The 23,711-nt window shown below is 41.5% G+C and overlaps 1 protein-coding gene across 1 annotated transcript in view; it reads left to right on the top strand.

Moving 5' to 3' along the window:
• Positions 1-23,711, top strand: part of LOC139463725 (outer dynein arm-docking complex subunit 4-like) — a 220,632-nt gene that overhangs the window by 83,295 nt on the left and 113,626 nt on the right. Inside the window, exon 5 of the mRNA XM_071244976.1 lies at positions 16,924-17,089. Coding sequence (XP_071101077.1) covers positions 16,924-17,089 — 166 coding nt within the window. The remainder of the gene's footprint in view (positions 1-16,923; positions 17,090-23,711) is intronic.

Raw genomic sequence — 23,711 nt, 5'->3', positions numbered from 1 at the left:
CTCTCCAATAATTTATGGGTTTATAGGGGAATGAAAGATACAATGCATTTTACTAAACAGGGGAGATAATTTAATTTTGTCGAACACTATCACATTCTTTACAGATGATTTCAGAACCATAATGTTACATTCCAAAAGAGCCAGTGGATATTATTTTCATCTAAGTAGGTTCTGGGACTGGTGTATAGCCCTTACTTCATGTTTGCAAACTAAAAAACTGCACAGTGAGGCATTAAGGGAGCACTGTCAGAAATGTCTAGTGCATGAGGGTCATCTTATCATGGCACTTGATAGTGAGCAACAGAGGGGCCTCAAGTGGACTGGAGTTCTTAAATGTACTTACTGTACCTACATGTCCAAGTTCCACAACTTCTACAAGGTAATAAAGCGCAGCGAGGCAAGACAAGGGTTGTCGATCACACACTGCCAACACCGGACTTCGGATCAGCTTCTCCAAATGCCAAATTCGATGTCGAAACTCCTACTTCTTCTGCATGAGTGCACATATACCTCCCCAGTCAACATCAGGCATGTGAAAAGCTGAAAAAAGTGTTCAGACAATATCAAATGGCAAACCAGTTTGGATATAACAGCCAGGAGTCAGTTCCTGAGGGGACAAAATAATTATTTGAAAGTTATATGAGTGAAAAATAAGTCTGTTTTAAGAAACTTAATAGAAAAATAGCATCATTCATTCACACAAGAGCACCTAACAGAAAGACATATTGGTATGCTACATTGTTTACTATAAATAAGGGGATGTTTGACATATTCTGCTGTCAGCAGTGTACATGCTTCATATTCAAGATAACGGCATCGCGTAACTTGACTGGCAAGCGATTGACACAAGGCAGAAATTGTTGTGGCAGTGGTGACTTTATCCTAATTTGTTGTCAAATTCATCAATTTCAACAAATTCAGAAGGCAGGAGGAGGGTTTGTTGGACAGAGGTACCCTGGGGGGTTCGTGCTGAGTTCGACCACAATACGAAGCAACATTCATTTCCAGCCCATCCAAATGCTCCATTCAACTCAAAATGTCCCCAACTTCACTGTCATTATTTTTAAATTTGCCTCCATGGTGTATCCATGGTGAAATATAAACAGAAAAGCATGTAAAGTATGAATTACTGAAATGTGCACTCACCCTACAGGTTACACACAACCAAATGTTTTCCCATAGACTTCTATAGTAACGTTATGATTTTTTTTAAAATAACTAAGCATTCAACAGCTATTACCTGTACGTGTGTGCACAGTTTGTCCTTAGAGCAGCAATAAAAAAAATAAAAATGACTAGCTTAGCCAGCTCCTTTTCCGAGTACCGGAAGCTAAACACACCACCCCCAGTTTCGCACCAAATGCCACCTACTTGAAAATAGCTGTGGTCACATTCAGCATAAGTCATCATGTTGAAAAAGACAGTACTAAATATAGAAAAACATGGTCAGTTTTAATAACTGGATGGATGTACATTTGAAAGACCTAAAAATCTTACAGAATATCCTCCAATCACAGCCTGCAGATATCTCTTGATCTGCACTGAAGGCTCACTACAAAAACCGCACTCTCCAAACTGGTACTGATTTGGTGTAGTAGAACCTTGAGCATGCCCCTTTGAGCATGCATAAATAAATGGCCTATTCTTATCATTATTAGAGTTTGACTGTTGCAACAGTTGTGCCTGACCCTCGTAAATCAGCCATCCATCATAGTACAGTTATTGGGATAATTTTGCAGTGTTTATCAAACCATGTCATTGCATTTGTTCAATATCTAGTCTGGGTTTGTTTGTGAAAAGGTAAACAGGGATCTAACTGAAGAGTTACCGTTCCCAGGTGTTGTTACCTTATTTTCTTGAGTATAGTGCACACTTTTTTTCCCAAAAAAAGCCCACAGCTGTGCAGAATTGGGTGTGCAATATACACGCCATAATGAGTTATGATGTTTTTTCCCCCAACACAAAGACGTTACTGTAAGCAGGTAACACTGGAAATACCATGTCATCAAATCGGTACTGAAGTATGCAATGTAATCTTGTAATTATACTGTCTGGTTTTAAAAAGTGTTCATTGTATATCTGGACTTATGTTTGTTACCCATTTCATTAATTTATTCAAAACTTCTTTCAATATTGTTTACATTAATTTCGGCGAAATCATGTGTGAAGCGATCGGTAGATCGCACAACTCACTGTTATTTACAGCAATAATGGTCAGATTGCCGCTATTGACACCTTTAAATGAACTTTAGTTGACAGAGAATGGATAAATATATCATAAATGACTTTGACTTGTGGTTTGATGATTCTATGTAAACATATTATTCTCGCGATCCCGAATGGGGGAGCCTCAATGGTGACTGGTCAAATTGTTCCATGCAACAAAGATCTGGCAGTAGCGATCAGCTGCACCGGAGTGTTATGCTTATGGTTATTATTACATGTATTTAATATATATATAGTAAAAGCTGCAACTAAATTCTTTAAAGTTATATCATTGGGTAAGTTTTAACTGAATCAGTGGTAGATTCCAAGAAAACGTGTGTACAGCTGATATGCTGTTTCCGGGCTTAGTTTTCAAGAAAATACACTTAGTAATCTTAATCTATGCATGTAAAACAATTCCCAGCAGAACAGAAAATACAATTTAAATGGTAAATTAACATGTCTGGTGATTTTGTATCTCAAATTTCAAATTTGTACGGTGTATGGTGTAATTTTTTACTGTGCATAGTCTGTCCAAAATCAAAGATAGGCTATGGCAGGTAACAGAGTTGGTTAGAACAGATGCAGGTTCTCTGTCAGGATCAATTTGACAAAAGGGCGAAGGGAATTTAAATCAAGAGAAAAAGTCCTTATGCAGTGTCTGCTCTGGCTTAAATTTTCTTGGGGTCGCTTGGACCCCTTCATCATAAAATTAGGGGTCCCAAACAAAAATGGAGGGGTCCAATTTATAGTATCATTATATAACATAAACAACAGAAAACAGTGGTTGTGAAAAATCAGACATCTTTTCGCAACTGCAAAATATCAACAAACAGGCAAAGTGAGAGAAAGGTTCACATCAGGGCACATCCTGCTCTCATGACCAAGAGGATTACATTAAGGGACAAACCATTTCTTAAAATGAAAATTTGATACTAATGAATCTTTATTTTAACACAAAACTATCCATGTTAATATCTAACTTCGTAAATGAAAAGGCAGTACACGGGTTATCAGCCATTGGTAAGGGGTCATTGGGGCAGACATTTGTGAATGTTTATATCTAGATCTTCCAATGATTTGAAGTTTATGGATTCAGTCAAGTTCAATGGCTGTTCTGATGCTACTGTACTGAGTAGTGAGTTCATGTCGTAACTGTGACAATGATCAATAAGTCATAACATAATTGGGATATCAAACGTTTTTTTTAGTAAGAGTATGTTCAGGATCCAGCATTTCCTTCATAAATCTAGTCAACAATGAACATGTTTCAGGTGCTATAAATGTTAAAACATGTCAGTTACACTAATAACGGTTCTGGCAAAATGTGTTTTGCAATTCTTAATATTATATAACCCACAAGAGATTGAATTATAATCAGCTTGATAAATCTGTTGTAGAATAACTAAATATTCAGAGTCCGCTAAATGAAAACAATGCTTACATTCAAGTGTTCGCATTTATTCTTTATCATATACAGTATAAAATCTCGAAATCCACACAACCAGTCGACTGTTTACTTATGCAAATCTACGCACGACATATTTCATCGCATGATCGAATACAGGACTCGTTGCGGTATGTCACGGCTACTTGTACACACGTTAACTTTCTTATGATAGTTTCTGGGATGTTTTAAGAAGTGGAATTACCCCTACCTCCATTCGAAATTGATTAGAAAAAGTACCCATTTGTTCAAACGAAGTCCCTTGATCAGACCTCGGTCATATGTAAAATACAAAACAGGACGTAATGTAAACCATATAACCCACACAGGAACTTTGTTTACCGAACTCGGTAAAGAAAATCAGCATCGATCGATCCAATGAACAACAAAAAATTTGTGAATCACATATTTGATAAGTTTATAAGCGTGCCCCATTACGATCCATAATAAATTAACTACCGCGAAAACATAGCGTACCATCCTACACGGTCGCTCGATTTCGCGGGTCACTGTTACCATGTTCTGAACTATACCCTTGATGTGCCGGGCTATTTTTAGTTTGACACAAGGTCGGAATATTTTCGACCAATCATCAAGCTAAATGAATTACGACTATATCCGACCTGCTTAATATGCGGCACCTGATTGGCTGAACCAAAGCTACGGACCATACCGAACATTAATACATGCAAAACTGAAAATAGATATAGGTCAAGAAACCGGTTTGGGTATTTGTCATAAACAGGGAGAGAATAATGAAACTGGTTTGGTTTAGCAAACGGAAGTGTTAATCAACATGCTTCCCTGTCTTGTTTGGCTACAAATACCTTTACGCAAAGACGTACGTCTTTGATTTACGATAAAAGTGTCAATTCGATATGAAATTAAAAACGCCCCAGTCACTGCGTCCACGAGACCCACACATGTTACGCAGGTGCGTTCAAACTCATTTTTGTGCGTCCAAGACGCAAAAACGCGCTCTTCAGCCAACACTGCTTATGCATTTACCCCTACCTACCTCAGTTCTTAGATCAAGGCTTTTATACTATAGGGAGTAGAGTTAGTGAAACAGGTTATGTTATTCACATGCCAGATTGAGGTAGAAAGAGTAGATTCTGCTACATTAACGTGCTGAAGGCATATCATGACAAACAGCAGACCCCAGAGGATAGTTGGGTGGTCGACCTGAAGCTATTTTATCAAATGAAACTCCGGAAGACAAACTGAAGCAGATTATCAAAGAATACATCTCACTCCTCCCCGATACCCCAAGTGTCACAATTGATGATTCACGATGAGGGAGCCATCCCAGGCAAGCATTCATTCGTGCAGTCTGAACCCACAAAAGCGAGTGTACCTGAAGGCTGTGGTGGACTACATGCTGAAACATGGAACCATCGAAGAGCAACTGGAGTTCACCATACTTGCAAGTGCCCAAGCCTTGAGGAAGCTACCGTTTGACAATTGGTCTGAGACAGGTCAATCAACAGGTCAAGGGTGACTTGCTTTTTGACCGTATTGGACGCTCTGAGTTCTTAACCAACCGACCTTTTAAAATGAACTGAATGTGCGAAAAGAGTGCCTCACAACTCTAGATGGATGAAACCAGTAATGAGTAATGTCAGTTGGGATGAAAACAACCTGCGCGTCTTTCAACGCCTCAAGAACTTGGTGCTGGAAGTAGAGGTACACATGGTGTATGCAGATGCTCTCTCCCATGCATGCCCGGAGTCGCCCCTCATTAACTCTTGTAATTGGACAGTAACTCCAACTACCTCGGACTGACCTGTGCATGTGTATTAAGAGTCTGTGTATTGTGTATATAACAACCATGTTGATCTCTATTTTATGTGCTCTGTGTATGTCATTTCCGTCAAATTATGAAAGGTTCCAGATTGATGGACCTCCCATTTGTATTTATAATGGTATTTTAGTATTGTATATGCAACATGTTCAATAGGTAATATGTGATCACTGGTAATGTGCATGATTTGTTTTTAATGAATGTTTTAGGGTCTTTGATAGGCATTTAGAAGTTGGAAGATCCTGAATACGTGACACTTTTTATGGAAAGCGACTTCTTCTATGCTTTGTCAGGACATTTTAGGGTCCATGTGAGTGGGTTTGTGGTAGACTGCAATGTGGATGCTCCAAAGTTGATTTGCATCACTTGCCTTATCTGAAAGTTCAATCTTTTAAATAAGTTCGATGAATCTAAAGATGTTTGAGTGCAGTGCGGGATCGTCTTGTTGAGCCATGAATGAAATCCTTCTAGGTTATTATTTGTTCTGGGCCCAAGTGGAAAGAGCCTTGTGAACTCTGGGAAGATCCGGGGTAGAATAGGTCTTCAGCAACCCATGTATGCCGCAAAAGGCGACTATGCTTGTCGTAAGAGGCGACAAACAGGATCAGGTGGTCAGGCTCGCTGACTTAGTTTATGCATGTCATCGTGTCCCAATTGCATGGCTCGATGCTCATGATGCACTGGATTGTCTGGTCTCGATTATTTACAGACTGCCGTCATATAACTTTAATATTGCTGACTGCGGCATTAAACAACAAACAAACCAACCAACAAATCTTCCACCCATGTAGAGACAATGTAATCGTTCATCTCAACAGCTCGAGGAACATCTGGAGTAGAGTTCATGGCATCTAACAAGGCATCTTGGACTTCGAGGATGGAAAATAGGGAAGTTCAGTGGCTCTTCCGATCCATCATGACATTAGGATTCTCTTTGTAGGAGACGGCCAGACCGAGGTCCTGGGCCTTCCTCCAGATCATATGGGAGCAGTGGAAGAGACAACCCTTCACTTCAGCCTTGGAAATTCTTTGTGGCTGGGATGGCTGCAATTTCAAAATCTGTCTGTTGAGTTATCTGCTGCACATGGGTTCAACAGACTGAATATTCTAGAGTGTGTCACTCTGGTGGTCAGGAAGGAGGGTGAAAAGGAGAGGATACAAGATCGATCCTTGCATTGCATGGAGGATGTACACTTGGTTTCACTGGCAGGCAAGATGAGAACGTGCCATCCATGTAGATCTTGTCTCTGGACAGGAGAGCTTCAAGGGCTTCATCTGATGAGAAGGCCGGAATCTTCTTATCATCACCAGCATCAATGAGGATGATGTACACCAGCTGCATTTGGGTTGTCTCTTCCACAGGGTACTGACAGGTACACTTATCGCTACAGGACCTCTTGACCTCCAGTAGACAGTTTCTCCCTTTGCTTTGTTCATGGCATACAAGTATCCATCAAGGAGTACATGCGGGGCACCTTTCTTAGATATAACATATTCTACTTGCCTAAGGCCTGCAATGTCGCAATCTACTTAAGTCATATCTACTATATATCATCTGTGTACTATTTATATACTAATTGCAAGACAAAAGATAAACCTGAGAGAAAAGATTAAGCAGTAGCTATTAGGGATAAGCCATCTACTCTGACTTCAGCTACTCTTGTTCTTGTTGGCAAAACATAATGACCCACTGATCTTTGAAAATTTATCCTAAATACAAGAAATTTAAACTTCATAAGGTATCTAGAAGTTTAGAATGATCCATTCATTAATTAGGTGTAACCGATGTGCATTATCTAATGGAAATCAATTTCTCGTCTACTTTTTGTGAGTTCTGTGTTATTGGATTTCTGCATTTTATGAGTTAACCCAGTGAATGAATCTAGCTCCTAACTTCTCATATTAATCCTCAATACTTGTTATAGTATTGGTCTTTGACACTCCGAAGGGGCGGTCGGATAGCTTATTGGTTAAAGCATTTGCTTGTCACGCCGAAGACCTGGGTTCGATTCCCAACATGGGTACAATGTGTGAAGCCCATTTCTGGTGTACCCCCACCGTGATATTGCTAGAATATTGCTAAAAGTGGCGTAAAGTCATACTCCGATACTTGGTTGTATGATCTGAGTGGTCTTTATTGAGTATTGCTCAATAGACCGATCCCGTCTGTCAATCAAAATTGGAGTATGCGTCAGTTTGAGCCAATCAGAAGGCCGGGCACGCTTTGAGGATTAGTCAGACTTACTTCTGAGGTCAAATGATGCCCGAGAAGCGACATGCCCACGGTTTGTGCTATTTTTCCTCGCTATATCCATTACGTTTCGCTGGGATTAGATGTATTACCCAAACACACATGGTCGTGAGAAAAATGTTTGACGCTGATCAAGGTGTGCGGTAGGATTTTACGCATGTTATAAACAAGGATAATGCTTGTAAATACAAAATCAATTTTTAATTCAGTTACCAAATTTAAACTAACATTTTCTAATGCTGGACGACTCAATAACATATGACCTGGGTTTTCAGGCAGGGGAGCAACTAACACACTTTTTCGTTTTGAGGGAATATAAGCCCCAAGTACGATCCCACTATTTATTTTCTTAGTTAAATTATGTGCCTTACCCATCATCACATCTGGTGGGGTAATGACGATATTCAGTAGCCACTCGATTTTTTCGTCAAACATAGTCCAATTTTTATCATCATTGCGAGTAAGATTGTATGAAGTGTTTTTATTGAGTCTACTAACGTTGACATCACTTAAATCTCCTAGATTAGCTGTGAATGTAACTTCTTTCCGCTTGTATACATTATCTTGTAAGTGTAAAGCGTATAACTTGCCATCGATACCGGGTTAACCGAATCCTTCTGTGTCTCCGAGATCGGAAAGCGCAATTGTATTACATTGTCTAAGGTTATGGGTTCCAGGGCCTAATGAATCAACCATTATTTATCATATTGAGTGTTACACTAAAGTATCCTATATGTACAGGTTGATGTTTTAAATCTAATACAGAAATTTTGAAATCTGAAATAATACCCCGCTTTAATTTTTTATATTGTAATGATGAGAAAGATTCCGTTCTACCACTATTGTATTTTTCATCTTTGACTGGAATAGCTCTCAGCAGAGAAGAAGGACTTTTGAGTTGAATATCATCCGTCGTACTGATTTGATCAAGATGGATGCACAACTCTTTATAGGGAACTAAATCGGACAATTTAATTCCATGCACTGTTTTGTTGGGTTGTATAAATACTCCTCTTTCTCCTCCAGAGTTTACAAGTCTAAGTGTAACTGATAAGGCCCATTCAATATCTACTCTCTTTTCTCTAGCGATAAAAATCAGCATCCCATTCAACTCATTTTGTGTGAGACTAGCTCCCAAAGGCTTAAAAATTTCATCATTGAGTGAGCATACGCTGTAATACCCATCAGGTATAATGATGGGTTTGAATAAATCATCAAATACGAATAACCTATTATTATATCTCGCATCACCTATATTGATCCACCGCAGGTAATATGTTACATCTCATAGAGAGACTTCAAGTTGTCCATCTGAGTTATCGATAGTAAGAAGGAGTTGAATAGACTGACCATTTGTTATTCCTGGGAGTGTAACATACATATCAAATATACAAAGATACTATATCATAACTTAAATATGAAATCAACTTACATTACTAATCAGTCGATTTTAGTAAGTGCCTCTGGTGCTATTTTTTTTGTTAAATTCCCTGATATCTTTGAAAAATACAGGGTCACAGCAACTAGTAAAAACATGGTGCACGATTGGTTCCACAATCCAATGCAATTTTGGCAGAACCAGTTAAACTTTGCCATATGCAACAACAGGATGTGGTGTATCTCTATATGCCCCAGGATTTGAACTAAATAAGTCTGTTTTATCATTTCATGTGTACTATCAGATTAGACGTATACTTAAAGAAATTAGTGCACCATTACCACAGGATCGAGAATGGAATTCCACAAATAATCCATACGATAAGCGGGCCTTCGAACGTATGTGTAATGAATTTAATGTTTCTGTGAGTAAAGATTGGCGTATTAAAGGAACTAACCATGGTTTAGGCGTTCCTTACACGGGAATAGTCAAGCCACAGTCACCACAACCATCTGCTGACACATCTACTGACGCACAACCACATATTGCCGCTAAAAATCAACAACATATCGATGAAAAAACAGTGCTTATAGTAGGTGGAATCGCGGCTGGTTTACTCATGATTTTGATAAATAGCCTTTAGCGGATACGTACAATAGCCCTGCAATTGCTACGATCAGTGCCCACAAGTTATGACTAAGCCAAGAAGCGGTCTTTGCTAATAAAATCAAGAGCCAGGAAACAATACTCCCTATTATACTGGGAAGTGCAGATGTGGCTTTTCCAGCGAGCTTTCCCAGCGCTTCTCCTTTTATCACTAGGTAGTGTGCCACCTCTTGTACCACCACCACCGGTTAACGCGAGAGTCAAAGTCGATATAATAAATCCCAATGTGGTTAAAATACTGGCAATGGTTATCCCCTGTTCTCTGAACAATGTTTTAATTTTATTGGCCAGTGTAGTATCATTGTTGAGGACTTGATCGATAGTTTCTCGAATTCGACTGATTTGTGAACAAAGTGCCTTTCTATTACTCGAAGCTGCATCTAGGCGGGCCGATCTTTCGTCTTCTAAGTTACGCAATCTTTCTGCAACGCAACGTCTACTGAATTCATCACCCGCCTGTTCAAGTTTTGTTTTCTCATAAGCTATATGCTTGACGAGTTCGGATAGCTTGGCTATATTATTGATGAGTTCTCCCCGCATTGTTTGCATTGCCTTGTCAAGACCTCGTAATTCTCTAATAGAGTATGGTGATACCTGTGACTTAGAATTATCGAAGAAAGTATCCAAGATTTCTCCGAGTCCGTCCGAGGCCAGCTTCGAGCTTTTTTCCAAATTATCTATATCTATGGCAGTATGACCTTAGTTCAGTATGACAGCCTGAACCTTAGTAGTCTTCGCAGAAGTTTTTCTCGTGAGTAGTCTACAAAACCTAATTCAGTGTTGATGCCATGTTTAGCGGCTCTCTTAGACAAGGCTAGGGGCTTATGAGTACGAGAATTCATAAGATCAATATCGGGAGAGCCACGCAGTCGCAATATTCCTTTACTATCTATTGTAAACTTTGAATACCGTATTTTCTTGAGTATAGTGCGCACCCACGTATAATGCGCATCCCCCTCTAGCGGGTTCAATATTTTGGAAAAAAGGAAATTTGAATATTATGCGCAGAAAAAATTTACACCGTACCCTTTCAGCGAAGTGCGGCAAACGAACGGGTGCTGAGAAAGTTTGTCAGTACAAATTCAAAATTTGAGATAAAAAATCACCAGACATGTTTATTTACTGTTTAAATAGTATTTATTGTCCAGCTAGGCATTGTTTTAAAGCTAGGGATTAAGATTACCTTGTGTATTTTCTCGTAAACTAAGCCGGAAACAGCAATCAGCTGTACACACGTTTTCTTGGAATCGACCGGTGATTCGGTCAAGACACACCCAATGATATAACTTTATAGGATTTTTAATGCAAGGATCGGCAACAATTGTATCTGAAACTATTTTTTTTATCAGGAATAATATATTCCATTTTTTTCTTAATCATATGCAGCCTTTACTAAACATATTTAAAATAATAATAACCCTAAGCGAAGCAGCTGATCGCTATTGCCGGGTATTATTTTTTTACATGGAACCAGTCTGACCAGTCACCGTCAAGGCTCACGTGCACGTGATCGCGTGATCGCGAGAATTTCATGTTGACATAGAATCGTCAAACAAAAACAAATATGACTTTTAACGAGTCAAAGTATGTCATTTATGATATATGTATCCATTCTCTGTCAACTAAAGTTCGTTTCAAGGCGTCAATAGCGGTATTCTGACCGTGGTTGCTGTTAATAACGGTGAGTTGTGCGATCTTCCGATCGCTTCACACACGATTTCGCCGAAATTAATAAAAACAATATTATAAGGAATTTTGAATAAAATTAATGAAATAAGTTACAAACATAAGTCCAGATATACAAAGAACACTTTATAGAGCCAGACAGTGTAATTACATGATTAATTTGCGTACTTCAGTATGGATTTGTTGACATGGTATTTCCGGTGTTTCGTGCTCTTTCCATGAAAAAAACCATCTAAACTCATAATTCGTGTATAATGCGCACCCCTTCTACACAGCTGTGTTTTTTCGAAAAAAAGTGTGCACTATACTCAAGAAAATACGGTAGTCTTTCAATAGTTTCTTTAAGGCATCATAATAATCATTAATGGCTGGTTTCAAAAGTTCATCGTTAATATTCTTAAAGCTGGTTTCATCAGTACCCTCTTAGATTGTACTAGTTTCAGTTAGGTTATCTAGATTAAAATCATCCATTTTTTATATTAAACATAAGGTTACAATATAACAATGTCTTCGCAATACGGAAGTCCGTTAAACCCACAATGTAGACTTCGGGATCCATTAGGGGTCAAAGCAATTCATCAGTCTGTAACTATAACTAATAACCCAAGTACCACTGATCAGAAGCAAACACTTTTGGTTCGCTTTTCTAATCTCGGTGCACACAGTGTGTTAGTTCCGGGAACTGCCCGACTATCATTTACAATTAGTTTGAATTCTGCCGACGCTAGCAAATAGCTCGTTCAGAACATAGATCGTGCGATTGTTAAGAAAATTGTGATTAAAATTTGTGGTAATGAAGTTTTGAGTATTGACAACAGCGATGTATACTTCTGTTACATGGATCTCTGGAGAATGGCTAAAGAACGGGAAAACTTACAGTACCAAGGTATTTGTAATCAGATCACATTGAGACTGTGCATAGGTGCTGATAGTGGCGATAATACCATCGTAGAAGATAAGGCTGTTGCTGATGCATTAGGTAACTGATTCTATATTCCGGTCGACTTTGAATTACTAGATAGTCACATGCCCTTCTATCAAGCATCCGTTGGCGATAGGTTAGAATACGAACTCACTTTTAATGACTACAGCAGAGTAATCAAAGCTACTGAAGATCCTACTTGCTATTCTATTGGCGATATCTCGATATGATAACAGATCCTGACTGTCTGGCTGTCATTGAGTGTAGGGCCTGGAGGAGTGGCGGTCTGACACTCAATGGATTGGCTGGCTGTAGGAGTTGGGAGGGGGGAAGCGTCGGGGGAGAAGATGCTTCTCCTCTTTCTCTTCTTCCTCCTGTGTCCTGTCCCCTCAGGTGGGCGAAAGGGCTCCTCCCCTCTGGATTCGAGGGGAGCGAGTTCCGATGCTGCTGCTGGGGGCGGAGGGGTGGAGAGAAGGATCTCCTCAATCTCCATGATGGAGACTGATGGTGACTTCTTCCTCCTGGGCAGCCTGATTTTCTTAACCTGGGGAGGTGCAGAAAGGGTTGGGGCCTGGGGTTGGTCTTGCCTTAGGCTTGGATTTGGCCGGAGCCTTGTCCAGAGGCCTTTTCTTCTGTTTGAGGTCGAAGGTGATGGCGAGGGTTGACTTCTTACTACTGTAAGAAGTCTTTAAGGAGTAGTCTCCAACCCGGAAAGCCAGCAGGAGCTCAAAGATGGAGACAAGCTCCCTGGGCAGAGATTTGGAGAGAACTCTCATTATTGAGTGTGGTCATGAGCTTGGGAGGACACATCTGGTCAAGTGTCCAAGCCTTCTCATTCATTCATTCATTCATATTCGGAGATTTAATGTGGGCTTTCCGCATGTAATAAATCACATTTAGCATATCTCGCACACGGGGAAGTACTATTGGGGAAAAAAAGGGTAATGAATAATTATAGAAGTGCGACCCCAAAAAATATAAATTGAGAAACCTAATCTAAGAATACTAGGCGGTTGGGGTTTGGCTGGGTGGGAGTGGGTGATAAAAGAATATAATAATATGGAAAGTTTGGGCTTGGATGGAAGCTTCCGGGGAGCAGATGCTTCTCCTCTTTCTCTTCTTCCTCCCGTGTCCTGTCCCCTCAGGTGAGTGAAAGGGCTCCTCCCCTCTGGATTCGAGGGGAGTGAGTTCCGATGCTGCTGCTGGGGGCGGAGAAGTGGAGGGAAGGGTCTCCTCAATCTCCATGATGGAGACAGATGGCGACTTCTTCCTCCTGGGCTTCCTGACTTTCTTTACCTGGGGAGGGGCGGAAAGGGCGGGGGCCGGGCCTGGGGTTTGTCATGCCTTAGGCTTGGATTTGGCCGGAGCCTTGTCCAGAGGCCTTTTCTTCTGTTTGAGGTCGAAGGTGATGGCGAGGGTTGACTTCTTACTGCTGTAAGAAGTCTTGAGGGAGTAGTCCCCAACCCGGAAGGCCAGCAAGGGCTCCAGGATGGAGACAAGCTCCCTCGGTAGTGATTTTGAGAGGTCTCTCATTATCAGCTCATTATCAGAGGTTTTGAGAGCTTGGGAGGACGTGTGCGCTGGGCGAGTGTCCAAGCCAAGAATCCAGCCTTGTGAAGCCTTCTCTCTGGACCAAGGCTTATATAGCCAAGGTCACCTGACATTTAGTAAGTAATAAATATAAATGTAAACAGTAATTCATCAGCAGGATGGCAAATGGTCGATGTACACAAGCGACTGATTTACGACATCCATTGTCTGAAGAACATTTGATTGCAAAGGCTCATTACCCTGGAGCCATGACATTTATATACCTTGAAACACTTAATGGCTGTTATTTATAAGATGCTAATCCTAATTGTTATTGAGTCTAAATTGAAATAATTGCTGATTGTTATTCTAATATAGGTGATGACAGATTGGCACTAATCTTGTTGACATATTTACTGGGTGCTTTGAAAGAGATTATGGTGTCACTATAGACGAGCTTGTATGGGGGCTAATCCTAATCCTTAATGAGTCTTTGCAATCAAATGTTCTTCAGACAATGGATGTCGTAAATCAGTCGCTATGACACATCTCTGAGACTAATGTTAACATTGGCCCTATTTACCTGCATCACCAAGCCAGTAGCCTCCTACCTGCACCTGAGGGACATCTGGTTAGAGTCTTACACAGACGATTGCCTCGGAACTCGCCCCATCATACCGACTCCAATTCAAAGGAGGCCTCTTCCAGATGGATCTGGACCTCCTCAGGATACCACAGGACAGATGGCTCAAGAGACTATGCCATCTGCTTCCTGCACTTCAGCAACCCCTCATGCTTCGGCAGTGGCAGGTGCTCTTGGGGCTACTTACATTAACCTTAACCTAGGTCCTATTCAACGGTTTCTTGCACCATAATCAGATGTCAGGATCCATCGCATTCTTCGCTCTACCGCCAGGAGACATCTCAGTTAGTAGACAGTAGAGTCAAATGTCTTAGGAGGTGTTTCCTTAACAGAGTTGTTACCATCACACCAAACTACACACCTATTCCTAGACGGCACTCTACGGGGTTGGGGTGCCCAACTAGAGGATCACACGATATCACATTGGCAGAATCATCTCTAGGACACTCAATGCAACCAAGGGACACACTCTCATTGCGGTTCCTGGTCCAGCACATCCTGAGGCCTTCCATCTTCTATGTCAGTGCTTCGGTCATCATCACCTTTTTGACCAGCCAGAACTGCCAGATCCCGACATATGTTTCTCTGGCCCAGGATTCACAGGCATAGGCGGTTGACATGCTCTGAATCCCTTGTGCTTTTCCATCACCTGTAATCCTTCCCAGGTGTTGCTGAAGGTTCAGGCAACCAGGCATCTCACTCTGATTTTGTCCTAGGTGGCTGATCGTCCTAGGTGGCCGGCGAGAGGATGGTTTGTTGACCTCAGAAGTATTGCAGGAGGCGATCCACTTCCACTGCCAGGGTGGGCGAACCTACTCATCCATCCGTGCAGCAGATTACTACACTATGCCAATACCAAGCAGGTTTCATATGCATGCTTGGTACATCTTAGATGGGCATTTGGCGCAAAAGGCTATTCGGCGAGGGCAGCGAAAGCCATTACAAGGGCACACAGACCATCGACCAGGGGACTTTATGATGATAAATGGCAGTCTTTTGAATCCTTTTGAAGGATATACTTCAAGTCATCACCAAAGTGTCACCTCAATTCCTGACTGAATACCTCTTATATCTGTATACCAAATAACACCTTAAGGGCAGTACCATCATGACATATCTGATGGCCCTTAATTTGATGTAAGCAGTTTCGGAGGAACAAAAGAAGACCAAGCTTCTGGAACTATAGGCCCTCCTGAACTCCTTTCATCTTGAGAATCAGAAGGCCTCCTGCCCTCCTGCCCTCCTGCATGAGATGTGAACTTCTCCTCGCAACATCCTTCTATAACCTCACCAAGAAGACTATCATCCTCTTGCGCTTGGCTACAACGGCAAGGGTTAGTAAGCCTCATGTGCTCAACATTACCCATGTCCACTTTGAGCGTTAGATGCAGGAATCAGTTCAAAAGTATGCAGTAAATGTTTTAAGGAGTAATGCAGGATAAATATAAAAATGTAAAACATATATATAGATTTTACTAAAACTGTTAGTTGGTTAACCATTTTCAATGCGCCTTAATGCAAGCGGTCTGTGGGGCAGGGGGTACTGGAACAGAGTTTGTCTGTCTGTCGACCCTCTTCTCAATGGGGACGAATGTTCTGAAAACTATTTGAGTTGGAGAAATGAAATGTTTCACACTGATGTTACTGGTCATGATCTCAAATGATATTAAAAATTGGTGTCGTAAATTATGCTTTTCAACTTAGTGCATACTTTGTGAAATGGGGACAATTTTTCTCAGACACTACTGGAGGTGTATGAATGAAACTTGGTGCCCTAAATTATCTGTTTTTCCAGAGTTACACACTTGATCCATGTTATTTTACTTTATGCCTATCGAGTAAGTTTGCATGTTTATAAGAGATACTTGTAAAAACTGAGCTGAAAATTTGTGTTTTAGAAAAAGTTCCAAAGGCTTTGATCTATGGTATTATACTTAATGTATAGTGGCTGCCATGGGGATAAGTTTTCAACTACTGAAGTTACATGAATGAAAGTTTGCATGCTTAATTAAGAGATTTTCTCATGACATAAAGCCACCCAAGTGCATTTTTCTTCTCAAGCTTTATTGGACATAGTTAACATTAAATTTCCTATTCCCTATTCCTTTCCTTGATACCATATGAACAAACAAAATTCTAAAGTGCCCCGTGGCAGGGGATAGTGATAATGCTGCTTTGGTGTTTTTTTTCATTTTAATTTGTGTATTCTGACCTGCTCTTAGATCTGTTTTTGACAAGTATGAGTCAGCTCTCTTTGGGTGCAGCCTTACTCTAGTTTAGGTGGGAGAGTTGTTACTTAATCACAGTGACAGACATGCAGTGAATCTTTATGGCACATTTTTATGTAGACTTGGCGTTAAATAAATAAGTTTTCTGTGTACAAATTAACAGAAGCAGAAACAGCAGCAGCAAAGTCGTGGTTATTCCAAGCCCCAACAGAAGAAGGAGGACAAGAAAGAACGCAAACGACCACAGAGTTCTACCAACTCTAAAACTACCAAGGAGTTGCTGGGGGAACTGTTTGCTGATAAAGAATACCTTGAAAAGCTCTACGACGGTAAGCCTTTGTTTTGTGGAGATTTAAAAGCTATAGGCTTTTGTGTATCTTTTGTGCACCAATTTCCATACAATTTTGTTGTAGGACTTACAACACTACTTCATATATGAAAGCAAAGTATGTACTTACTGTTGTCAAATAACAGCAACTATGACTTATCTATCATTAAATAAAATTATGACATATATACCGAGGTCTGAGTTGTGTTTCATGTATTGTCTGTCAAAATCTTCTCCAAAACCACTGCATATATGGACTGAAACTTGGCACAATGATGACACCAAACATTGATTGATTTGACCTCTGCTCATGAATTCACTTACTGTAGATCATGAAATTAATGTGTCTCCAAATTAATGCAAGTGTTGACCCTAAAAAGTGTCATGAAATTAATGGGAGTAGCCCTATCTTTAAACTATGATAGCTAATCAGCAAACGATAACACCAAATTACTAACTCATCCTGCATTACTCCTTAATGCATCTACTGCCTTTTTTATGCCAGAAACAAAGCTGTGCAATGTTCTCGGATGAAGAAATCGAAAGTTGTCCTCATAAAGTTTGACCCTACACAGCTTGCCACGTGCCTGAACGGAAGTGATGTTGTCATGGATCTGCATATTCCTCCTTGTCATTTTTAGCTTTAAACATGTGGTTGCGCTTTGGCTACACCTGAATTCCTTCTTTATGCTTACCACCCACAGTGTCTGCATTGTACTCAGATTTGAACACCAGATTTAAAATCTAACTTCTGTTCACCTCTCTCCCCATCAAGTTTTACAAGATGCACACAGGTATTACGTAAGTGTATTGTTCAGCAGTCCCTACTGCACGCAAGAAGAATGTCTGACTCACAGGTTCATCCCTCCAGCAGTCCCCGGTCATCATGAATCAGCCCTCTACATTGGATTGGGCTTTATCCAACATCCTGGGGATAATCAACATTCCTTTACCCCCGCTGCACACCAAAGTGCTGGGCACCTATATCTACCTTTCTAGCTACACCCTCCCTTGCGCACTCCCTTGCACACTCCCTTGCACACTCCCTTGCACACTCCCTTGTGCTTCCACCAGGCAGGTGCTGGCATGTGCATCTACCTTGACATTGCTGTCTACTCCGGCTTCTGCGATGATTTCCAGGATTACCCACTACACCTGCACTGACCACTGCGCACTGCCAATTACCAACTGCACCTCTTTCTTACCCGCTGATGTATGATCAACCTTCTATGCCTTACATAGACACAGCATGGATGCACAACTTTATGCTGTCAATGTGGCATCAATCAACGACACATATGTATCAATCACCTATGCCTGTGTATCAGCCGATAGCGTCAGAGCCTCTGGCAACTTACTTTCCGCCAGTGCCTCCATCAACCATAAGTCCTGTGACTTATCCAGCGCCTGTTGTCCTGCCAGCATCTGCCATGCAGCAGATTCCTGCAGTATTATCTACACCCTCTATGTTGATGGCTATGCAATTAGTAGGTTTGGCTACACCAGCCTGTACTTGGCTTTGACTCTTCTGCTCAATGGAATACTAATCTCAGCTTGGCCCAGATGCTGGATTTGATGGTGGACTGTCTGAATGTGGTAGCACTGTCCCCTGGTCCCGGAGTTGACAAAAGGGACACCATTTGGTCCCGTCCGACATATAATACGGCCTGATTCCATGCTTAGGGATATGGTCAGGGCGTTGGACAGGGATTTCTTCAGATTATCCCTCTTCCCAGCGTTCAAGGTGCCAATGTTTAGGTAGGATGACTTCCCTATTCACACCTTTGAAGTTGCTGACCAGGGGCACACCTTAGACAAGGACCTCCAGAGGATTACCGGCTCGTCCAAGTCAACTACGATTAAGATTCCAGATACTTGACTCAACTTAATCAAGAACGAAATCAGGCGCACACTTAAACCCTTGTCGGTTCTGGCCTCTTCATCTTGGGCCATGGAACAGGACCTTGCTGAGACCAACGCCAATCGTCTAGACCACTTAGAGACAGTGGTAGACTTTCAGCAAAGATAGTTATACCTTTCGAGGAATCACCTCTGGGCAGCCCTCATGGAGATCACCATTACCTGCCAGCTGGGTTACTTGTTTCTGTTCACCTGGGATTGCAAATTTAAACACAAGCTCCTTCGTGAACCGTGGTCTACCTCTTTATGATTCAATGATCAGGTCACCAAAACCCACACCAAGGTCTCAAGCTAGAGATGAGACAGTGCTCAAGGCTTTGGAGCCTGTCTCTCACAGTCTCTCTCAGCAGTCCACCAAATCAGGAAACTATCGACCAAAACACTCCTCCCTCAAAGAGTTGATGCACGAGCAGCACTCTTTTTGAGGCCGAGGAAGAGGCAGAGGCAGAAGCAGGGCTCAGGACTCTCAACAGTCCCGCCATGGTAAATCCAAGGGCAGGATCGGGAATGAGATGACAGGGGAAAGCAGTGAACCCTCGGACAATCACGACTTGGAGCTCCTACCCCAAGTCGTCCCAATTGTTGACAACCCAGTAGGTGGGAGGCTCGGCCTCTTCTGGTAGAACTGGATCAGTTTGGCAGACCCCTTCTTACTACACCTACTGCGGCATGGTAGTTGCCTAGACCTGGCCATAGACCCTTAGCTGACCATGACTCCACCAACTTGGCTCTACCCCAGGAAACAACATCAGCCACTTGGGTCTTATCACAGACATCCTGTTGAAGAAGAGAGCCATAGAGATTGTACAAACCCCAGCATTAACACAGAGCTTCTACTCTCCCTTCTTCCTGGTACCCAAGAAGAACTCAGACAAGATGCAGAAGATCCACAATAATGCCGTGTTCAGCGAGTGCTTGGAGCATCTGCCTTACTTCCACCCCACAACCATGAGACTGCTCAGGAGCAGTGGCAATGCTCATGACTCCCTGATCAGTCTTGACTTGCAGGATGCGTACCTGCATGTACCTATCCATCCTAACAACTGCAGGCTCCTTGGGTTCCAATTCAATTTCATACACTACCAATGGGCAGTCCTACCCTTTAAGCATTTCAGTGGCCCTGGGGCTACTTGCTTGACTCACCAAGGCTGTAGCTGCCTTCCTACAACTGGGGACATTCGGTTTGAGTTGTAGATAGAAAACCGTCTCCTGAACCATCCAGACACAGCTGCCCTGACTTTGCTAGGCGCCTTCTTTATCAATTGGGATGGGTGGTCAACAAGGCAAAGTCAGAAATGGTTCCATCCTTCCAACTCCAGTTCATAGGGGGCCTGTTATATAGATGTCACAATCCCTTCGACAATACCACACTCTCAACCAATAGCAAGTTTTGTAGTGGTTTGGTGCCTGCTCAACCAAGGAACAACGCATTCTCACTCCCTGCTTCAACAGACATTTCAGTTATTTCATCTGGTGGATCGCCTGGGTCTACAATTTATAGTCCAGCACATCCCTGGATGTCGGAACATTCTGGCTGATCCTTTATCCAGGCCAGATAGGGTGGCTCCCGCAGAGTGGAAAATCCATCCAGAGGCATTTCAACTGGTGCCTCAGCGGTTCGGTCAGACCAAGATCCTCTTCGCCGCGCATCAAAACTTCCAGCTTAAGACATACAGTCATTCATTCCTCACAATAATGCCCTTCATGATACCGCATATGCCGCTGGCTCCCATAAATTTTATGCTGGTTCCCAGGTGATTACATGTATTTGGTGACAGTACAGTAATTACCTAATAAAATAAATGTCCAAACAACTGAACACCTAGGTTGTTTTATTTGTTAAAAGCACACAACGTTTGTTTTCCATCTCTAATTAGGATCCAACTTCCAACCTTCTCAATTTAACTCCAACTGTTAAACAGACATTTACCTTATTACCCTTTCATATGTTGCAACAGTGAGTAATTAATGAGATCAGTGGTGTGAACTTTCGCGACAACACAGGCATCCAACAAGGCACCCTTTGGGGCTAGTTGAAGGAAAAGAAAAGCTGAAGGGATTTGTGCTAGAGACAGAAGACATCGGAGACCTTGGCATGATGAAGGCAAAGACGGCATATGATCAGACACTTGACAAGGCACTGTTTGCGTGGTTTATGCATGAGGGGACGCCCATCTCTGGCGAAATCATGAAGTTTCAAGATCAGAAGATGTCCAGGGATATTCACGAACCAGACAATCCATGCAGTTGATGGCCATGGCACTTTCAACAGCATCATGGAATCAAATCATTCACAGTAACGGGAAGCAGCCAGTTCCTATCTGGATAAACTTTTGGAGCTGTTTCAATCAGAAGGCCTGCGACGTGACTGCCCTCTATTACAACTTGCTGCCTGACAAAAATTTGGCCATGCCTGAAGACATACACCTGGCTGGGTGCAAGAAGGCCAAACAGTGAATAACCGTGCTACTCACTAGTAACAAGACAGGGAACCACAAACCAAATCCTCTGATCATTTGCACTGTGAAGAACCCAAATTTGTTTCCATTTCCATTGCTCGCTCTGCTGCTACAAAGACTGCGTGGATGACCAGTCGGCGAGCTGTTTGTAAATTATCGTTTATCTAAGTAAACAAGCAGTTAAAATTTACTTTATACATGTATACTGCATATGACTGTAGATAACCCGATCTCATAGATAAGCTATGGTATTAAGTTGGTCCTTGAAATCTGTATCAAAATGTTTTTTGCAAAACTTCCGGTTTGGCAATGGCGGCGTGAGGACGCAATCGGCGGGGGCTCTAATCAAAGTCCGACATTATCCAAAACATCATGGCCTCTAAGGGCAAATCAAAGAAGGGATCACCAAAAACTAAGAGTGAAGAATCTGTTGGGGGCACTATTGGCCAGTATTTACAGTCAGCAATTCCGGAGGGCCAAGAAACTGTTTCGATGCCAGATTCCGCTCCATCATCGCACACACCACGTGTAGATAACGAATGGAAGGATTTCATTCGAAGTGAACTGAAACTCGTTGCGGATAAAATATGCTGTAGAATTGATACCGTCACGGCGGAATTATCAGAATTATCGAAAAGAGTTGATGGTGTGGAGTCGGCGACAGATTTTCAGTCAAAACGCATTGATGACTTCGCAAAACAAATCGACTCGACGGAAGTTAGTATGAAAGACCAAATTAACATGCTGAAAAAGAAACTTTTAAAAGCAGAAATGTACTCGAGAAAATCTAATCTTCTTGTCTACGGAGTGCCAAATACAATCACTACACTAGATTCGCATTGTCGGGGGATATTCAAAGACAAACTAGACTTGGATGAACAGACTGTAGAAAACATGATGTTTGTGAACATACATCGTCTACCGAGATTCCACGAAAGTGACAAACCAAATCCAATCATTATCAAGTTTGTTCTTATGCAGGATAGGGAAGCTATTATGAAGGCTACTTTCGCCAGAGGAAAACGCCTATCAGAAGCTGGCCTTTCGATCAGAACGGATCTACCGTTAGACTTGAAGAAACTGCGAGGAAGATTACTTCAAAAATCAGCGATCATTCGTAAAAACTACCATCTACAGACTTGTGTTCGCGAGAAGGGGACGGATGTTATTCTTTACTACAGAAAAGATATCGGGTCAGATTGGAAAACTCTAGGGGAAGATCAGGATCCTGTTCTCATATGAACGTTAACACAACATGCCTGCCTAATGAATATTAATCTATTTGACTTTTTGGATTCTAAGAATATTCAGTGATTGCGAAAATGGTGAAATGTGTTATTTTTTTTTTTTACCTACATTCCACTCGTTCAAAAGATTCTTCTACATCTATTTTCACATAGTATGGATGGTTCGTTTGGATTATGCCTTGTGTTTTATTCAAGGACAATCGGGGAATTCTTATATTACTGGGTAAGTGAGCCAATAATGCCTTTATTGTAACTACTTCATGATCTACCCATGTTTATCGACAGACCGCGAGAAACTTTAGCAATATCATATCACGTGGCGCATCATGTGCTTCAAAATGGCGGACATCTGTATATTTCCTCGTGTTTACATGTTAGGACTCGGTTTCCATGACCTGACGATTAATTGCATCTCTGTAAGATGTTTAAGTTCTGCCAAAGGATATGTGGATATATTGAATCTACCCATGTTTATCGACAGACCGCGAGAAACTTTAGCAATATCATATCACGTGACACGTCACGTGGCGCGTCATGTGCTTCAAAATGGCGGACATCTGTCTATTTCCTCGTGTTTACATGTTAGGACTCGGATTCCATGACCTGACGACTAATTGCATCTCTGTAAGATGTTAACATTCTGCCAAAGGATATGTGGATATATTCAATACACTTCATAACCGAGACTAAATGTCGAAGAATCCACTGATCACCTGATGATTCTTCTTTATTTTTCATTGATTGGAAACTGTTGACACCAGGCGAGTTTGTCGAATATGGGTTTTTTGTTTCCTGTGATGAAGATTTTATCACCCTCTTCATGCACATGTTTAAAGATTGAAACAGAGCCCCCAGAATGTGAGGGGAATTTGCCTACCTGAAGTATACAACTGTGTGCAAGGCTAATTGCAAAGAATTTTTATTTTTTTTAACCCTTTTTCTGTGTGTTATTTTTATGTTGTTTGTGTGTGTCAGAAATTTTAGTGAAATACTCTCA

Source organism: Haliotis cracherodii, unplaced genomic scaffold (genome assembly GCF_022045235.1).
Source record: "Haliotis cracherodii isolate W230 unplaced genomic scaffold, xgHalCrac1.p SCAF_16, whole genome shotgun sequence".
NCBI classification, from domain to species: Eukaryota; Metazoa; Mollusca; class Gastropoda; order Lepetellida; family Haliotidae; genus Haliotis; species Haliotis cracherodii.
Note: the sequence above shows the minus strand (reverse complement) of the source record. Positions and strands in the feature narration are given on the sequence as shown.